This window comes from Urtica dioica, chromosome 1 (assembly GCF_054948205.1).
Source record: "Urtica dioica subsp. dioica isolate 48M chromosome 1, U.dioica_male_clone48M_v1_H2, whole genome shotgun sequence".
NCBI lineage: Eukaryota > Viridiplantae > Streptophyta > Magnoliopsida > Rosales > Urticaceae > Urtica > Urtica dioica.
In genome coordinates this window covers 49759236-49779197 of record NC_142756.1, presented here as the reverse complement: position 1 = coordinate 49779197, position 19962 = coordinate 49759236, and the positions used below count along the sequence as shown (strand labels likewise).

Here is a 19962-nt window from a genome sequence, read left to right as displayed (position 1 = left end):
CAATAAATTTAAACATAATTTTCATTTTTGAGATTTGTTAATAACTAGCCTGATTATAAGGTGGGTATTAGAATAGTAGCCAATGTATTGTTTTATTTAGCTAAATAGCCAATATTCGATGGAGTACCAAAAATGCCCTTTTCCCTAACCTCACCATCTCCATCAATACAATCTCTGCTCGACGAACAATCAGTCGAACTCAGAATATCTCCGCCGCAAGTCTTTCTCTCTCCTCCGCGATTGCCGCCGCCAAGTAAACCTAATTCATCGATTCCTAAACCCTAATTTGATCGATTTTGATGGTCTGTTTGTTTCAGGGATTGAGAACGATTTCCAGGAGCAGGAGAGAGGCGACGGCGATGGAGGAGGAAAATAGAGCAGAGGCGGTAAAAATGATCTAGACGACCACAACCTCGCCGGAAAAAATGGCAGCAACGTCCAAAGCGTCGTCGGAATTCTCCGACGGAATGGTCCTGCGCCTCTTGACCAGCCTCGCCGGAGGCTCCGACGGCATAATCGGACTCGGCATTACCACGACGGCGAGTCTCTTCACCGCCTACGGAATCGCTCTGAAGCTCGCTCTCTGCGTTCCGTCCTCGAACGAGTTCGGTTACGGAAACCTCTTCATCGGCAGCGGAAGATACATGCTCGCCGCGCGGAGTGAACGTCGGCGAATGGCTATCGAGAACTTATCTCTCCCGCCCAATCGAAAATGGCACCGGATACTCAATCACACCGGCCCGGCCGCTCGCCCTAGCCACGCGCCGGCCTCGACCGCCGTCCCGTGGGCGAAGAACGCGAACCTGACGCGGGAGATCGAGGCGAACATGACGTTTCCGATCGCGAGATGAGTCCACGCCGATCTCGCGAGAATCGCCGCGACGAAGAGGCCGTCCAAGAACGTGGCTCGATTGGCCTTGGCTCATCCGATCCCGGCGGCCATGAAGCCAGAGTAGAGAGCGGCGGCTAAAGTGAACCCGAGGGTCAACCAGATGTTTCCGACGTGACAGAGGTCCACATCTCGTCGATCAGCCTCGAGAGAGCCGATTTGGTGATCGACGTTCTCATCAAGAACCCTAATCCCCTTCCGATCCTGCTCGTCGACATCAATTACCTCATCGAGAGCGACGGTCGGAAGCTCGTCTCCGGCCTGATTCCCGATGCCGGAACGATCAAGCCTCACGGCGAAGAGACCGTCACGATCCCTCTCTCTCTCATCTATGCCGACATCAAAGAAACCTACGCCGATATCAAACCCGGGAGCGTCGTTCTGTACAGAGTCAAGGTTGACTTGATCGCCGACGTTCCAGTTTTCGGGCGGTTGACTCTCCCGATCGAGAAGACCGGCGAGATTCTGATCCCGTACAAGCCCGACGTCGACGTGGACTTGAGTTTGAGTTTTTCCAGTTGGTTTTGGGGTTAAAAGAAGTTTTAGCTGTGAAATATTAATAGTTAATATTATTTATATTGACACTTAATATTATTAATTGTCAATGTAAATAATATTTACATTAACGAAAAAATACTATTAACTTGCAAGTGATTAATATGATTTACTGTCGGATTTACTGTCCTCGATTGTTCACGGAAATAATTAGTAAATCGTATTTACTGCTAGATTAACTAGTCTTCATCTATGATGTGAAAATGAAAGAGAAGAGTGATATAAAGAGAAGAGCGATATAACGGTAAATCGGATTTACTGTTATATTTACCATAGAAACGAATGATTTACTCAATGGTTAGTATGATTTACGGTCGGATTTTTAGTCATCGATTGTTCACGGAAATAATTAGTAAATCGTATTTACTATTAGATTAACTAGTCATATTTACCATAGAAACGAATGATTTACTTAATGGTTAATATGATTTACTGTCGGATTGTTAGTCCTCGATTGTTCACGGAAATAATTAGTAAATTGTATTTACTGTTAGATTAACTAGTCCTCATCTCTGATACTTTTCCTGTTAGATTAACTACAAAATGTTACGGTAAATAAGATTTACTATAGTTCTTGTTACGGTAAATAAGATTTACTATTATTATTGTTACGACAAATAAGATCTAATGTAGTTTTTGTTATTGTTAATTAGATTTACTAATTTTTTTTTGTTATGGATGATATTATTTACTATGATAGTTAATAATATTAACCTCAGGGTATAATTGGAATATTGGAATGTTGTCATGATAAATTGGCTATTTTCCTAAATATGTTAATAGTTTGGCTATAATTTTAAAGTAGGGGTGTCATTTTGGCTAGTTCTTTAGCCGGCCCTTCATTTTTTCCTCTCATTTCATCTCTCTCTCTCTCTCTCTCTCTCTCTCTCTCTCTCTCTATCTCTCTCTCTCTTAATAGGTTACGACGATCTATGATCTCGGACAACAAGCGCATAACTTATTTTTCGTTCTTTTTTATTCTATCATTGATGAAAATGATTAAACTTATTTGAAATTAATCAAAATTCGTCATAGTTAATTTGAATTAATAGAAATTAATTGGAATACGGGCAACATGGACTCTTTTTGTATCAACGACTACAAAATGAGAAGTTGTTACTTTTAATTCCAATTAATTTTGACTAATTTGAATGACTTCTGATGATATTCAAAGTCATTCGAAGTTCTCGGAAATATTCAAAAAATAACGTAATTAATACTAATTCATTTGAAATATGTGCAACAACGCCTCTTTTTGTTTTCGTGGTTGCCCAAAAAGCCATTGTTCCCATTAATATTGATTAATTACAATGACTTTTGATTATTACTGATTAATTCCAATAAATTTTGATTCCTGATGATTTTCTTCAATAATGGAATAAAAAATGACAATAATTGTTTAAAAATTAATTATGAGCGTGTTTTTCGGATATCATCAGAGTTGGTCGGAGGTTTCTATTCTACTTTAGCTAACTAAAACTACACCGGAGTCTACCATCGGACTACAAGAATGAACCAGGATATCAATTTCTAGATAGAGCTTTTGAAGTCTTGCTTCAGATGGATTGAAACGAGAAGATAAGGCTTGTTTATATAGGCCAAACCCACGGTTACAACTGTTGTCCATTAAAGCTCAGTTTAAGTGTTATTGAAATGTTCAACATGAGTGCATGGTTAATGCACAATTACATATGTTCAAAATTGGTTGAACATTCACACTTTTAAGAAACCACAACCCCCTCTTAATGCAAAATGTTTTATTATACTCTAAAAATCAGGAAGAAAATAATTATTAGGCCCAAACTTGGCTCAGCCCCCCGACCGAGTGGAGGAACAGTGACCGTATTTCACGCCCGTGTGTGTGCATGGTTGTAGGGATGGGCTTGTGTGCATAAAACTGGATCATCCTTTGAGGCTCAGATGCTCATTCAGGTAATTTTATATCATCATTACAACATGATTTAAGGTCCTCGCAAGGCGGGCCCCACCTCGCTCATCTTGGGCGAGGAGGCAAGACCCCACTCATGCCTCTCGTTTGAGCCATGGTCAAGGGTCTTATCTCATTTGGGTCAACGATGCGCCACTTTGCCCACTTAGCCTTTTCCACATCGAGGTCTCTACCTCAAAGCGATGCCCTTGTCCAAGACATCCCTCATGTTTGTGCATGAACGTTAAAGCTCTATAAATACCACTTCAAATGCCATTTTGAGATAAGTAATTCTAAACTAAGGTAAAACTCATAAAAAAAATTACCTCTCTCAAACACTTTCTTTCTCTTCTGACCATTCTAAAACTCAAGACAAGGACTTAGACCTCCCACATCACATTGACACTCGAGCTAATGTCAAGCACTAGAGTGTGTTACATTTTCTTTGTCTTGGTTAGATGACGAAGACCGAAGATCCAACCGCCCGACAAGAGAGAGACACGAAGATCAATGACAAGCACCACTCCTGTCACCTTTCCTAATGACCTTCAATGACCATGAAGTTTTGAGCTTCACCTATCATTGTCACGATGTTCTTGGAGACTCTAGAGCCGATCCAACTCCTCATTACGATCTCGAGAATCCAATAGAGGTGGTCATGACAGTTCGGGTTTAATTGTCATTTTCACGAGCCTTTCGAAATTACCAGAAAAGTGAAGTTGACTACCTAAAAAACATACATTACAAGTTTATGCTCCGTCACGTGTCTTGCAAATGTTATTTGAGAAATCGCATTAATAATATGATTCTCGATGGAGATACCAATTATGAAATATTAATTTCGAACGTATCAATGGTCTTTTACAAGATTTTCTATTTTATAAAAATTAAAAAATTATCAATTTATTTATTAATAGGAGAAGATTCTTAAAAAAAACAAACAAATCGAGTCTAGAGTCAGAAGAGTCGAACCGCGCCTGGACCACCTTGCTCGACATACCTTAAAAAATGGCCATACCAATTGTTAATAAGGCTCTGAAAAGGCCTTAGCCCTTGGAAAACTAAAAAAAAAGGGATAGAATTTCGCGTGGTATTCCCAAGGGTTACAATTTGTATTTGGGCGAGGAAATTACACCATTGTTTTTTTTTGGAGAGGAAATTACATCAATACGCATCTCGTCAAATGATTCCTAAAATACCACGTGAGGTGAATGCAGGAACAAAACACATTGGGAATATTCTAAATACGCACGAAACTGAACCTTCTCTCTATCCACGTCCAACCAGTAAGTTTCTTCCTCGCTCTTACAGTCTCACCGAGTCATTTCATCAAAATTTTGGTGCACATAATTTTCGAAGATGAAGAATGTCTGATCTTCCTCTTCAGGTTTAGTGCTCTTTGTTGTTTGTTTATGTGTTTTGATGTATTTATTTATTTAACTAATTTTTTGGAGATTAGATTGAATTACAATACTAAAGGTGCGCTGTTTTTATTTATTTATTTATTTATTTTTTATTATTCTTCTTGTTATTATATGAACGAATTCTGGCTTGAACTGAGAACCAACTAAAAATTGAGATTTGGAAAAGTGTTTAAAATATACCTGCTCGCTGATCATGGAATTTGAAGTATTTGATTTGATCGAATCAGTATCTGGAATCTTAATATTGATCCAACTCAAACTGGCATATTGGTGTAGGCATTAAGTTTGTAGTACAATTGGGAATTGGTTGTTCTGTTTACTGAGGAATGCTGGACCTTGTCAGTTATTAAGATATAAGAGTTATTTTAGAGGATTACTAATAATATTCGCCATTGTATTCGTTTTAGATGAAGAATTTGCTTGGATATTGTATGATCATGTATCTATAGTCTCATTCGTCAAGTATTCAACTCCATTAGTTTAGATTTAAAAGGATGTATAATGTTGTAAATGACGAAAACTGTAAACCACGAAAAAATTGTAAACGGTAAACTATTATTAGATTGAATTAGTGGAATGATCTTAGATAAGATGATATATAATTGACGTAATGAGGTGGCTGACAAGGTCATCGCGTTGTATCAGCTCCAGCTTGTGAAATCAAACACAGTTGGTGGGAGTGTGTATCTCTAAAGACTTCAAGCTCGTTGAAGCATTGGGTGTGTATAATCTCAACTCTCTGCCCTTACTCTTCATCATATATATTTGTGTGTGTGTCTCTTTTAATGACTTCTTTCCTTGTGTATTGTGTTATGTGACTCTTAGCTATGTCTCTCAGCTGGTTGATTCTATTTACTTTAGAACGTTAATATTTTGACAATGTTTACAGTTCTCAAAATGTTGAATAAAAAGTATAGTGAAGACATATTTGATTCAACCTTTTATTATTTTACGTGAATATTTTCTAGATTACATTTTTTCACTCCACATTTGTATCTTTTAGTTAGTACTGCAACGTCAAACCAGAAACATGGATTCCGAATCAAGGTTCAAAAGAATAAACTCAAATGTCTTCTCTTATAGTAAAAAAAAAAGGTCATCTCACTCAACCAAAATGCCTTGTATCTTTCTCTTTTTATTCCTTGTTCCCAGGGGTACTGAAGGTACAAATAACTCTTCTTTAAAGCACTGTGTTTTGATGGGAAGGACTTTGTCCAGTTACTGCTCAGGTACACTCACAAACATAGGAAGTGATCTTGTTTGAATCTTCAATCATATAATTTTTTTTTTTTTCGTTTTACGTCATTGCGTTGATTCAAAGACTCGTTTGATCATACTATACATTTTTTTATGTAAATAAGTGCTTCACCCGCTTGAGAAGTTCTACAACTTGTTCCAAAAATGAGGAAAGAAGCTTTCGGCGTCATATCGCCGCTGGCGTAGAGGTTGAGCTGGCCCAGGTTCTATTTTTCTTGCCGTAAGTTATCTTCATCTCCACCAAACTTTAATTTTATTAACTTCTTTTTCAACAAGCCTGAAAAATTCGATGGCCTTCAGCCTAGGCTTGAGCTTCTTAAAGTCCATTTGGCTGTCACCTCATATTGTAATATATATAATACTAAGCTCATGGCTTAGTTTTATGTTTAATAGACGCGTGCTTTGGATGTTGTTCTGTTGACGATGTTCTAGCATCTTTTATTCTCGTCACCATGATATTATCCAAGTTGATAATAGGGAAGTTCTCCATATCTGTGTTTTTTTGCTTCTTCTCTTACAGTTTCTCTTTTGATTTTGTTTCTCTTAAGCTAAGTTTAGATTTTCTTAATGAGGGATTTACAGAGGTTTCAAATACAAAAAAGCTGGAGTTAGGAGGTCACAAAAATTTGAGGATCTAGTGGTTGACAAGTGAAAGGATGCCATTTGCTTAACCCATTGGATATTGTAAAGGAAAAGGGAAAAATAAAAATAATATAGAGTGATTGAGAATGTAACTAGACACACACGCACACGCAACGATTTTTCTCTTCTCCAAAAACTCTCAAAAATAGCTAAACATTCTAGAAAAAATAAAAAAAGAAAGAAAAATGTGTTTTTGAGGTCACAAATATGATTATATAGGTTAAGGGGTTATTCTCGGAGATATCTAGGCCTTTGAATGTGATCCAATGGCCTAGAGTCGCTAACAAATAGAAATAAACACTTCAGAATTCGTCGTTAGCCCGCAGCGCAAGCTCCACCGCGACGCGATGCATAACGTGATTTGGCGCGGTCTGTGGCATATTTTCACCGCGACGCGCTCGATTTCACCGTGCCGCGGTGAGCCTTGACTTTTTGATTCCCAACTTTGACTTTGTCCAAAATGTGCCGTTTTGCTCCTTTTTGACTCTCGGGAACTCCAAAATAGCTCAATGTCGTCCTGATACTCGATTAATCAGCCAAAACCTGAAATTCACATGAAAACCTCGCAATAACCATCAAACGCACTTACGTACGAGCTAGATTTAAGCCAAAAGAGAGTGGATTTGTGCGTAAGAAACGTACTCATTAGCATGTATTTATAGGTAAAATGAGTACAACAAAGTCAAATAAATGACCAATAATAAAGAGATTAGGTAAACAATTGGTATATCACCAATAATTGTGCAAAGCACTATTATTCATAATATATAAGGTTGATTCTTGGGACTTTTGCACGTCTCCGGTTCGATTCCGCCTAGGCGCAACTATTGGGACACGTGGGTAAGTGTCCCAATCGATAGAAGTAGTCTTGCTTGAATTACCACCTAAAGGCATTCAAAACTTGCTCCCGGATAAGGGCCGGCAGATCCGATGGAACAAAAGCTAGCAAAGTTGGATTGGTTTGCCAATATACCCAGTTCATGAGCAATATTAGTACATTTTCTGGAAATCCAATTAAAGTAAACACGTCAAAATACCATACAAATCCTTAGTACTCTCAAACAGCGGTGTAAGGTACCAGTATGAGCATTCTCTGTACCCTAAAGGCTTTTCATTTAGACTTGATTGTCTCCCTCGATGATGATGCTACGATGATTCCGAAATTTAGCAAGCAGAGTGGCTATATGAACTCCCACAAGCTCCGCTTCCTGCACCGACGATGCTTCCACTGGTCCCTTCCACATCCAGACGATCTCTCCCCTACCATTCCGCGCTACGACTCCTACGGCCGGCCCAGAGACACCAAAACCTGCGTCGACATTGATCTTTAGCACTCCAACTCCCAGAGGCTCCCAAGTTTGAGCATTCTCTCCATTCTGATCTCCGCCTCGACCCTGTTCTGGCCCCTGTACGCTAACTCTCTGAATCTGCCTCGGATAAAATTATTCATCAACTCATCTATGCTCGCCCTCTCCTTGAAGATGATGTCGTTTCTATAGCTCAATGTCGAGTCCATGATTGCACAAGCCCTTACTAAGAATTCATCATTGACTCCTCCCCACGACCAATTTCCTCGTGGAGCTCTATGTGTTTCGTGACAATAACAATCCCATCCCCCTCCAGATCACAGTTCCAGGACCAGCCAAAACCTTCGCTCATCCAAAGTCTTCTTGCCAGATGCCACCTAACGAACGGGTGGATAACTGTTTCTTCCTCCAAGACGAAGATACGACACAGTGGATCTGTTTCCAAACCCCTTTTGACTAGCATTGGCGCAAGAGATACACCTCATGGCAGATTTAAGGTCCGGCCTTGGGTCGAACTGTTCGAGGCTCTAAATCCTTTTCTAAAAATAAGCGACAACGTTTTGGCGCTAGAAGGAGGGCACTTCCTGACTTGGCAGCTCGTTCTCTCTATCACACTTTCCACTACTTCTCTCCTTGACATTCGCTCCCTAGAGATGAGAAAAATTCCTGTTGCCTCCATGGCTGACCGAGTGACTAGCTCGAGTATGATTTGGGACGCTTGGCGCATAAAACGGGTGATCAACACCCGCGCGACAGCGAAGGGCAGCCCAGAGACCATGCCGCTGTTAGGAATTCTTGCCCACGAGAAGATGCTCTTGTAAATTCTTGCTGATATATTAATAAAATATAGCTTTGACATTTATAAGTTATTCGAATCGAAAGCGTTATTTCTTATATATATTAAGATTTATCAAACATTCATCAATCCATAGTCTCAGTATCAAACTGCATGCACGGCATCTGAGCTTGGGCGGTGAACTAAAGCTGGTCGATGATTAGTTCATGTATGGGTAGCTGAATCTGAAATCATATATGTGGAACACAAGTGAAAGTTAATCACTTAGTGGGGGCATTCTACACTTGTGGTAAGTGTACGATCTGGACAGATCTTGCTTGTAGATGTGTCGTTTAAGGACCATTACGACACACTAACCGAGATCACAAATGACGATCACAGTGAGACTTGATCTAAATCCTGAAGTGATCATGGACACTGGATTATGTTACTGCACTCTTTGATTCATTCGCTAAAAGGCCACTATCATGCTAATCATAGCTTATGTCTTTGGAGCATTGCGGAACATGGTTCGAGTGGGAAGTGATTTACAGATATGGAATCCAGCCTTCCTGAAAGAAGGTAAATGTTCTCTCACCTAAGGGTTGATTCCAGAACCGATAAATTGCGCGCACTTCCGAAGTTTGTACATTCAGAAGAATCTTTCGCTGGGGAAGCAACAATGCGTATGGCTTATAGGTGTCAAGAAAAGTATAACAAAATAATTGACTTTTCTCGACACGGGTTGAACCTGGAGGATCTTGATCACGAATTGACTATATAAGTGGACACTCGTCACGATGAGTAAATATAATTCTAGTACCAAGGAGGATTCAGTCTTGGCTTGCAAGGTGGAGTCTGACCAAGATTAGACAAATCGATGTCGAAAAGAGAAAAGACTTTTTCGTCTATTCATCGAATTCGTTAAGCTTCTAATACTAGGTCTATAGTCTCCGATTCGGCTCTGATTAAGGCGGATACGAACTTTCGAATAATAATGTTTTCATTATTATAATCTGACTAGCTGTAATTGTGATTCACAACATCAATTCTGAAATATGGGTATTTGCAGAATTAAATAATTATTTATGGTAGCATTAATTATTTATTATTTGATCAAGTAAATAATTAATCAATTACTTATTTGTTTATTGTTGGACCAATTAAATAAATAACTAATTAGGTTTTAAGCAATTGGGTCTTGCACACATTGAGGTGGACGGTTTTTTAGGGGTTTCAGGCATTGAGATTTGCACCAATCCCCTCTTGACCGTGTGCCAAAAAAAATTCGTCCATGTTATATTGGTACTTACCAATATTTCTCTTTAGTTGTTTAAATAAATGAGAGAGAAAAATATTTACAAGGAAGCAAGATATTGTCGTTTATTCTCTCTCATGAATATTTTGAGAGAATAATATTTAAAAGGAAATAAAATATTATCCTTTATTCTCTCTCATGAATATTAGGAGAGAATAATATTTAAAAGGAAATAAGATATTGTTATTTATTCTCTCTCATGAATATTAGGAGAGATTAATATTTAAATGCAAATAAGATATTGTCATTTATTCTCTCTCATGAATATTAGGAGAGAATAATATTTAAAAGAAAATAAGATATTTCCTTTATTTTCTCATTGATAAATATTCTCTATTTAAACAGGAAATAAAATCTCATAGATATTGATTTGATGGCTAAGAGAGTAAGTAGGATTCATGAGATGAGATCCAATGGCCAAGCTTTGATTCACTAATGTGAACACAATAAAAGAAAATAATATATTTTGGAAACTATCAAGAATATATCATTTCCACTACTATAAATAAGGATTCATGAGAAGGCAACAAACACACTATTGCATTCAGAAATTTCGACCAAGAGAAGACTTTCTCTCTCTCTCGGCCGACTCTCCCTCTCCCCCTCTTGGAAGTCCATGATTCCAATCCCATAAACACGGTGCGATCTAAACATCTCATTGTAGATCGTAGTGGGATAAAGATTGTGCCCACTCATCTTTCTTATTCGTCTCGGAGATTACGTTTCGGAAGATTACGGTGTCATCACTGACGAGTTCAAGAGCATCGAGTCGCTAAAGCTTGAAGAAGGAGCTAAAAGCTTGAAGATAGTCTTTTAAGACTGAAGACGGAGGAGTTAAAGCTTGAAGATTTAGTAGCTGATCCAAAACGTGTAAGTTTTACTGAATCTCTGAATCTAGATATTATTGGTTGCTTGACATTGCTTTCATAAATAATTAATAAGTAAATCTAGATCTTGTTAGATAAGCATAATATTAATTAGCTCTTGTTAGTGTAATTATTTTTTTCCTCACTTAATATGGTTATCAAGGTGCAATAATCACCTACAGCCGCCGCCGCCGACCTCGCCGCCTTCAGTGATGAGATGGCCCAAAGGCTCTCCGAGCCCCTTGATCGGCCGGGCGTGGATGGGACTCTTATCAAGGACCTCCTCGGTTAGGATATCAAGGAGCACATCCATCATGACGAGACTGACCCCGACTACGGGGGGAGATTAGAACCAATGAGACCGAGTTCAGCCAATCCCACACTCGATCCGAACAACCTAGGGGTGGCGCGGACGGTCCCACCAGAAGTTAACCACATGCAGCCCCTCGGAGCGCCAGACCTTGGGAAACTCACGGGGACGCGCGACCTCAAGGTCAAGGGGAGGTCGAACGCGACCTGCGCATGGATTAGACTCGTTCACTGGGACGATGATGCAAATAGCCGTGATGCCCATAAAACGGCTCGATTAGGGGACATTCCTCCTCTCCGGACCGCGAACAGGGATCTAAGAGAGCACCTAACCGCACAGAAAAACTCTCTCTTAGAGAGGAACGCAAGGGGCCGCAACCTTGGGCATTCTCCCGATCAATATCTTGGATCAAGGAACCAATGAACGTCGACAAGTCACACCCGTGGCTCAGACCATCAATCCAACTAACGGATTGGACATGGCACCGTGATTCAGAGCCTTCAAAACCAAATAATCGAGCTGAGGGAGTCCGGACCTGGAGGTCAGAGGCCTTATAGCGGCATCGAGGAATCATACTCGCCCTTCTCCTCTCAGATCTTGTCGCAGCCATGCGTCGGAAACTTTAAGCTTCCCACTATTCCCTCGTATGGCGGGAGGTCTGATCCAAAATTCCACATACAACATTACGAGACTTGGATGACAATGTAATGACAGTCTGACGCCACCCTCTGCCAAGCCTTCAGCCTAACCCTCATCGGATCCAGATTTAAGTGGTTAAGAAGCCTGAGGACTGGAAGCATACACTCCTTCAAGGCTCTGCACGAAGCCTTCCTCGTCAGATTCGCCACACAATACTCGCTCACTTCACGGAAGAGTCTCGCAAAGTCGAAGGATTCGACAACAAAGATGCCATCTTTGCCATCACCGAAGGTGTTCGGACTAGTGATTTCCTTAAATCCAGTGTGGGGAGGGACCCAAGTGATATGATAAGGGCAACGTCAAAACCAAGACATGTCAACGAGCAAATTCAGAATACAAGAGTTCAAGACTTCAATGAAGACTTTCATGGTTTAAGCCAAGATGAATGAAAAAAAAAGTATAAAGCTTCTTAAGCAAGGACTGATCTACATTTTTGGAAGCTAACCGCTTAATTCATCATCAAAGCAATTGAAGAGATGATTTAGAAGGGAAAAAAACGTTTTATTCTTCATCATATTATAAATGAGCATGACTTTTGAGCTTCTTAAGTCATTCCAACTTAAATTGGTGGTTTTTAATAGGCTGAAATAATTGAGAATTGTTTATTTTCGTTTTATTGTAAGGCTGAATGCAAAATGTTGTACTTATTGGGTTTAAGATGTGTCATTATGTGGTCTGATTACTTAGGAGGTTTTAATTAGTTTTTAGTTATGTTATTAAATTTTAAAGTAGGCGTTTGGTTTTCCTAGCATGAAAGGTTGTTTCATGCCTATAAAGCCCTCTTCTTTTTAAATATAAAGGAGATCCAGATTTTGAAAAAAAAAAAAAAAAAAGTGAGAGTCTTCTATTCAGTTCTATATAAACTTTTATCGAACTTATCAAGACTAGTCTTGTGGCGTTCAAACTGACTTATCAATCGGTCTTCCGCATCCGATCGTGGCGTCATTCAATCCTGACTTATTAAACGAGCTTCCACCATCGTTTGTGGTGTCTTCATTATTCCAAGGTTCGCGTTTCTCTAGGCGTTGGGTCGCAGAGTCACCAAACTTGTGGAGAAAACGACCCATTGGACTGGAAATTGTGTTTACTCACGACGAGTATGGCATCACCTTCTTTGAACAGAACCAAGGTTCTAGCCAAAGAACTCGCTGTGGCTTCCTACTCATTGTTCAAACCACCGTCGTCCGCCATAACCTCACCACTCACTGGTGTTTCCCCAAATGCAAACTTTGTTCACTCAATGTGTTTCCCAAAGTGACCTTAATCTCACTCTGAATCTCTCACTGCCAAATGGCTTTTCGCTGAACCCTAAGAGTCTCGAAGAACCCCCGACGAGCAGAAGAGCCAAAAGAAAGGAAGAACGATAAAACGCTCACTAGAGAGAAACCTCATAGGAACGTGCCTCACTAAAGCCAATACCATACATTAATAATATGTAATAATTACAAGACGTGACCTGAGGTCTCAATGGGAACCGGACTGGGCTAAAATTAAGCTGGACCTGAGGTCTAACTGCAAAGCGCCACCCAAGCATCTCATATCTCCCTTCAGCTCGCAGCCACTCTCCAACAATTCAGAACAAATACGAATCTGGCCAACCTATCACCTTCGCCTCTGATCCATCACCTTGCACTGATCTCACTGGTTATCCTTTCTGCTGTTTGAAGTGAAAGTGAATGATGATGTGTGGGACCGACAAGTTAAACAGAAGCTGCTTCAGTTTGCGCAGGATCAGCCTGTACAGCTTCCATAACTCAGTGGAATCACAATCAAAATTTGCTCTGAAGCAAACCAGACAGCTCGTGTAGTTACGAATCATCCTCTACGCAATCCTAGAGGAATGTCAATGTCGCAAGGAAAAACTAGTGTTTATTGCAACTGTGTTATTTCAACAGCGGACCGCAGAAACTTTTGGGGTTCACCAGAGCATCAGGGTCGTATCTTCAAGGACATCATCAATGGGTTTAAGCAATCCACACAATCCAAAAGGAAGAAACACTGGAACATAAAACAAAATTGTGCCTCTTGTAACAGCAAACAGCTAACTCAAGATCCATTGTAGCATCAAAAACACAAAAAGACTGTCCAAAAGCATCAAGTGAAACAAAACAAATCCAAAACTAGAATAACAGTACAAAAGCATATATAAAAAAATATTTCTATCTTTCTCAAGCCTTCTCCTTGGAGGCAGTTGCGGCGGCCTGACCACGGAGACGACCGGTCCTTCTGGCGGCGATGAGACCGACCTTCTGGCCGGGCGGGGCATCCCTGCGAACGGTGGAGGCGTGACCAATGTGCTGGTGGTTTCCTCCTCCGTGGGGATGCTCGACGGGGTTCATGGCCACACCACGCACCTTAGGCCAGCAGTTCCTCTTCACTCTGAATTTGTGGTACGCATTACCGGCCTTGAGCATCGGCTTCTCAGTCCTTCCTCCTCCGGCGACCTGCCCAACCATCGCTCTGCACCCACTCGGGATAATCTTCTTCGCTCCCGATGGCAACTTCACTCTGCCCAACAGATCAACAATTTATAGACATTTACTAATCCCAGGGTGCATCAACACATACGAGACTGTCAACTAGATGATACTCTGTGACTACTCATACACATTTCCTAATCGCAGACATGTAAGAGACTATCGAATAAGATACAATACTAACGCTGTAGAGTCTTGTTTGAAACAAAACATGTCGGGTTTGGGTGCGATTAGATTCATTATCTATCTATTAATGACAAGATTATCAGTCAAGTAGAATACAGAATCATAAACATACAAAATATCATGTGTGTTAACAAAATACATCAATTAGAAAAACTAGTTTTAACAAAAGTATACGTTCTCTACGGCGATCTCACACAAATCAAATCTAATTTAAACATGCACCATAAAAAAATAAACAATGAAATGAATCAGCATAATGGATCGATTTAAAAAAAAAAGAAATTAGGTTTTAATTAAAGCAGCCAAACACAAATTCCTCAATAGAACAAACTCATCCTAACAGTCGGAATCAGAGAGAAGTCCATACCTAGAAGTTCCGTTGTCAGGGTTGTGACTGATGATGACAGCGTAATCACCAGAGGCCCTAGCAAGGACACCACGATCTCCAACGTGGTGCTCGACGTTGCAGACCACAGCTCCTTCGGGGATAGATCCGACGGGGAGCACATTTCCGACGACAAGATTGGCCTTCTTACCGCAGTAAATGAACTGACCAGTGTACATACCTTCGGCGGCGACGAAAAGCTCCTTCTGAAGCTTGTAGCGGAAAGGATGACGGAAAGTGATGCGAGCGAGAGGAGCACCACGGCCTGGGTCGTGGATGATCTCGGTGACGACTCCTTTGAGGTAGCCGTTGCGCTCGCCGAAGTCCAGCGACCGGAACCTCGCCGGCCCCTTTCTGTGATGGGTGTGGGACTTGAACACCGACCCAGCTCCCTTCCTCTGGGCTCTGATGACTCTTCCCATTGCGCTGCGGCGGTTGTGGGAATCTAGGGTTAGGGGTTCGGGGGAGATATAAGAACCGAAAATGGGTTTGAGTGCCTTTTTATATGTGGATGGGAGTGCTCTTTTTCTAGGGTTTTCATTTGGGCCTACGATGTCCAGTGATTATATACAAATGTCGTATTTGTTTTTCATTCATAACCAATGTCGTTCGGTTTGGATATCATGCGTTGCGTCGTTTTTAAGGTATAAGGAAGAACATAAAAGGGCATCGTCTTTGAAAAATTTGATAGTGTGTCAAGGTTACACCCATTAATTGCAAAATATCTAGAAATAAAATTTTGTTAAAAAAAAAAAAATAGCTTTTAGATCAAATAAACTCTTTTTTTTCACTCTCCCACACTCACTCTTACTTTATCTCTCACTCCCGGCCACTTTTTGCAACAAAATACGACGGTGTACGAGGAAATATGACGGCAATAAGAGGAAATATGGCGTTTGACGTTCTCACGTGGATTTGAGCTCGTCCCCTTAAAATGCCAAAAAAAGGTAAGAATTTATTATTTATTTCGCGTCGCAATGCTTATAGATAGTTAAATTAGTTATTAGAATAGTTATTAGATGATTTGGAATGATTTGGATCGAACTCGGTAAAGTTAGAGTTTTTAATATGGTGAAAATTACGATGGTATACGATGAGATACAATGAAATTCATATAGATTGACGATGAGATTGAAGAAAATTACGATGGGTTACGATGGTGTATGATGGTTTACAAAGATTTTTTAGAGTTTTTGATGGTTTACGATAGAATACAATCACGATGATATACGGTGGTGTCTAATAAATTGTTGTTTCTGTGTGTCTTTTTTTAGAAAAAAAATTGATGTCTATTTACGACGTGCTTTTCACGGGTCTAATCACATATGGAGGGACCAGTGTCTCAAAGGCTGTGATACTGAAATTGGAAGCTCTTGATCTCAAAGATCGAATTGTTGGGACTTCATTCGAACAATTTTTACGGGGAGTGAACTCAATTTTTTTTATCGGTGCTCATACATGCTCTTCTTTAGCGCAAGATTGAGCCAACGACATAGAGAAAGATACACTTCGAATTAGGCAGTCAAAGAGTGAGATTTGGATGTCCCAAATATACTTTGATATGTGGCTTGAGTATGGAGGATGATCCATCTAAGTATGATCGAGAAGAGCGCAATAGCGATAGGTTGGTCAAAGAGTACCTGAACGGCGTGTCAAATTGCAATTTTAGCGTCTTCGTAACGGCATTGAATGCTTGTCAGAATCCGGACGATACTTTCAAACTTGGTCTTTGTGTCTTCGTTATGAGGTGTCTACTTGGGCCCCGTCCAACATAAAACATCGGCGATAAATATTTGCGTATCATTGAAGACCTTCTGTTCTTCTTTACATGCCTAGGAGAAATATCACTTGGGCCGAGACTTTTGCCAGCCTCTCAGTCAACTTGAACACGATCACGACAACTTGGATAAATAGTTGAAGGAAAAACCGGATGTGACACAAAAAGATGCCAAATATACGTTGACGAGTAATTTGCACGTCGTTTAGTACTTGACGTATGAGGATATCCTAGAAATTGAAATACAGTTTAGTATCAACGTCAGTAATCGAAGACTGAAGATGCATACATAGTCCAACAGCGTAGTCGTTATGAACATAATGTTGTCAATGGTGCCCACAAGAAGAGTTGTAGTCTCTATTTATGTACATTTGATGTAATATAGTCTTACGAAGACTCTTGCTTGTAACTGCTCATTTATTAATAAAAGTTGAAACGTTCATTCATTCTCCCTTGTATGTTTGAAGCTTTATGATAATCTATAGTCTATAGTCCTTAAACAAACCTAACAACACATGAAGAGACAAATGTAGATTTGCATGAACAAACTCTTCATGGTTTGCTTAAAACTGCACATTCACAATCTAAGGATCAAAGGACTATTGATCTCGGTACGATTGTTAGGAGAATCTATGATGTCTGGTTATGGGACATTGAGAGTTGGAGACTCTATAGTTCTTCTAGGTATCTTCTGAAGGTATTGAATTGACTAGTGCACTCTAGAGAAAGAATAAGAACAAACCATTTAACCTTTTATGTCTTGAAGTCACTACGTATGAATTGCATCATGCTTACCTCAATCCTGAAATGAGACATGTCATTTCATAACTTACGTAATTTCATTTGAGAAAGTCAGAGTTTGGATTCACTATGTGATTCTGAATAGGACCTATTGGTGAAGTACTAAGTTATGAAGATGTCATGAGTTACTTTGTGAAGATCTCATAGATATGGAATTCATGTACAAGATTGCTGAAAAGCAAGGTATATCACCTCATGCTTTGTTCCTTGGAATGTGAATAAATGAACTGGCCATTGCTAAATTGAGTCATGACTCTTTTGGATGAATCGATGTGACTTGTTAGCTCATCGTCAATACATTGTTTCTAACTTATTCATAAGCGACAAAGGAGTTGAGGAAATAACAGTAGAAAGGGTAAAATGGTAATTTTATAAATCCCGACTAGCTGATGATATTCATGAAGGGTAAATGTAGAAAATCGTAAATTAGTTGTTAGTTAGATTATTTCCGAGTATTATTAGATTAGATACTCTGTTAATTATTCTGGAGATATCTGCTGTAATTAGGTAGAACTAAAATAGGAATTAGGTTTTATTCTGTTTTTTTCTGTTCCTAGAATAGAGGGATTTGATTGTATCTCTTTTTTGTATAAAGAGGCTGCTTAGCCGTATGAAATAATATACGAAAATTCTTCCTCCCAAACTCCGTGGTATCAGAGCCACGCTCTAAACCAACCCACCCGATGGAAAACACACCGAACAACCAAAATTCCTCATCTTCGATCACTCAAACAAACACCATGGAAACATCCCAGTCGTCCGTTCATTCTTCTATGCCCATCACAGGGCATAGATTGAATGGAAGGAATTTTCTGGAATGGTCTCAATCGGTGAAACTTGCGATTGATGGGAGGGGAAATTAGGATACCTAACTGGCGAAGTGAACACATTGAAGGAAGGAGAAAATGGCTATAACACCTGGAGATCCGAAAACTCGCTGGTAATGGCGTGGTTGCTCAATGCGATGGATGCTGCCATTGGAAAGCCTCACCTATTCATGAAGATGGCGAATGAAACCTGGGTGTCAATCCGGGAGACATACTCGGTTCTGGACAATTCATCACAGATCTTCGAATTGAAGACAAAGCTGTGGAAGTCCAGACAAGGAGAAAGAGAAGTGACGACCTACTACAAAGAGATGGTGTCGTTGTGGCAGGAGTTAGATCAGTGCCATGATGATAAGTGGGAAAGCGCGGCTGACTATGCTCGACAACAAAAGCGCGAAGAGAATGATCGCGTATACACGTTTCTGGCTGGTGTAAACAACGATCTTGATGAAGTGAAGGGAAGGATTCTCGGAAGACGTCCGCTGCCGTCAATGAGAGAAGTCTTCTCCGAGATTCGACTCGAAGAAAACAGGAGGAAGGTCATGAGTAACACCAGCGAAGATTCTGCGAGCCAGATTGAGTCATCAGCCCTATTCTCACGCGGGAATGGAAACGAAGGAGATAAGAAGAAGCCGTGGTGCGGTTACTGCAAGAAGCTGTGGCACACGAGAGAGACTTGCTGGAAACTTCACGGGAAACCGGTCGGAGACAAGAAGAAGAAGGAGAAGGCTTTCCAAACCAGTGCCGAGAGTTCTCATGAAGAACATGTCAACTCAGAACAGCCCAATTTCACGAAGGATCAGATTAGCAGCTCCTGAAACTACTAAACCTATCCAAAAAATCCAGCCTCGATAGTCCCTCATGTTCTTTCGCACAAAATGGTAAACCTATATCTTCTATTCCTTCTTCCTACTCATGTTCAAAAACACAGACATTTGGATCGTCGATTCAGGTGCAAGTGATAATATGACAGGAAATCCAAATAGCTTTTCAACCTATAAACCGTGTGTTGGCAATAGGAAAGTTAGAATTGCTAATGGAACCCTCTCAGCCATAGCAGGTCTAGGAAATATCAATGTTTCAACCTCTCTACCCTTATCTAAAGTGCTACATGTCCCAAATTTATCTTGTAACCTGTTTTCTATTAGCAAGATAACAAAAGCCCTAAACTATCGTGCTATCTTTTACCCATCTTATTGCGTATTTCAGGAACTGGACTCGGGGAAGACGATTGGCAATGCTAGAGAATGTGACGGACTCTATATCCTAGACCCAGAATCGGATTCAAATAAGGGAAGTCAAGAGAGTTCTTGCCTGAATATTGTCTCAAGTCTGAGTAACAATGAGATTTATTTAATGCATTTTCGCTTAGGACATCCTAGCTTTCATTATCTTAAAAAATTGTTTCCTGAGTTGTTTATTAATAAAGATCTTTCCAGTTTTCATTATGAAATATGTGCATTAGAAAAGCATCATAAAAACACCTATCCACCTAGGGAATATAAACCAACTAAACCATTCTCACTAATTCATAGTGATA

At 40.1% G+C, this 19962-nt stretch overlaps 3 protein-coding genes and 1 pseudogene across 5 annotated transcripts; 3 read left to right on the top strand and 1 right to left on the bottom strand.

Annotated features, from left to right (window-relative positions):
• Nucleotides 1-425: 425 nt before the first annotated feature.
• On the top strand, nucleotides 426-1423 carry LOC149408027 (uncharacterized; annotated as a pseudogene).
• A 3076-nt stretch (nucleotides 1424-4499) lies between these two features.
• On the top strand, nucleotides 4500-6553 carry LOC149408026 (uncharacterized). Of its 3 annotated transcripts, XM_089628033.1 has the most exons (5): nucleotides 4500-4657; nucleotides 5423-5514; nucleotides 5799-5842; nucleotides 5948-6024; nucleotides 6157-6553. In XM_089628033.1, the coding sequence occupies exons 1-5, from the start codon at nucleotides 4555-4557 to the stop codon at nucleotides 6198-6200; spliced, it is 360 nt and encodes a 119-aa protein (XP_089484159.1). In that variant the 5' UTR covers nucleotides 4500-4554; the 3' UTR covers nucleotides 6201-6553. The 3 variants fall into 3 exon arrangements, 1 of the variants encoding a protein (XP_089484159.1); XR_016301594.1 differs by lacking the exon at nucleotides 5799-5842 and having other exon boundaries at nucleotides 5441-5514; XR_016301593.1 differs by having other exon boundaries at nucleotides 5441-6024.
• A 7422-nt stretch (nucleotides 6554-13975) lies between these two features.
• Nucleotides 13976-15503, bottom strand: LOC149408025 (large ribosomal subunit protein uL2z). The gene is made up of 2 exons (XM_089616160.1): nucleotides 15000-15503; nucleotides 13976-14477 (listed from the first exon to the last, which is right to left on the bottom strand). Exons 1-2 carry the CDS (start codon nucleotides 15437-15439, stop codon nucleotides 14138-14140), a joined length of 780 nt encoding a protein of 259 aa, XP_089472286.1. The 5' UTR covers nucleotides 15440-15503; the 3' UTR covers nucleotides 13976-14137.
• Nucleotides 15504-18538: 3035 nt separating this feature from the next.
• Nucleotides 18539-19240, top strand: LOC149408024 (uncharacterized). The gene has a single exon (XM_089623273.1). The coding sequence runs from the start codon at nucleotides 18539-18541 to the stop codon at nucleotides 19238-19240; it is 702 nt and encodes a 233-aa protein (XP_089479399.1).
• Nucleotides 19241-19962: the final 722 nt, after the last annotated feature.

Excerpts from the sequence above, each read along its gene's own strand:
- LOC149408025 (XM_089616160.1), bottom strand. The coding sequence starts at position 15,439 with ATGGGAAGAGTCATCAGAGCCCAGAGGAAGGGAGCTGGGTCGGTGTTC. Across the intron at positions 14,478-14,999 it reads CCTGACAACGGAACTTCTAG|AGTGAAGTTGCCATCGGGAG; the intron begins GTATGGACTTCT and ends TCTGTTGGGCAG.
- LOC149408026 (XM_089628033.1), top strand. The coding sequence starts at position 4,555 with ATGATTCCTAAAATACCACGTGAGGTGAATGCAGGAACAAAACACATT. Across the intron at positions 5,515-5,798 it reads CAAGCTCGTTGAAGCATTGG|TTAGTACTGCAACGTCAAAC; the intron begins GTGTGTATAATC and ends TGTATCTTTTAG. Across the intron at positions 6,025-6,156 it reads TTTGTCCAGTTACTGCTCAG|TGCTTCACCCGCTTGAGAAG; the intron begins GTACACTCACAA and ends TATGTAAATAAG.
- LOC149408024 (XM_089623273.1), top strand. The coding sequence starts at position 18,539 with ATGGCGTGGTTGCTCAATGCGATGGATGCTGCCATTGGAAAGCCTCAC.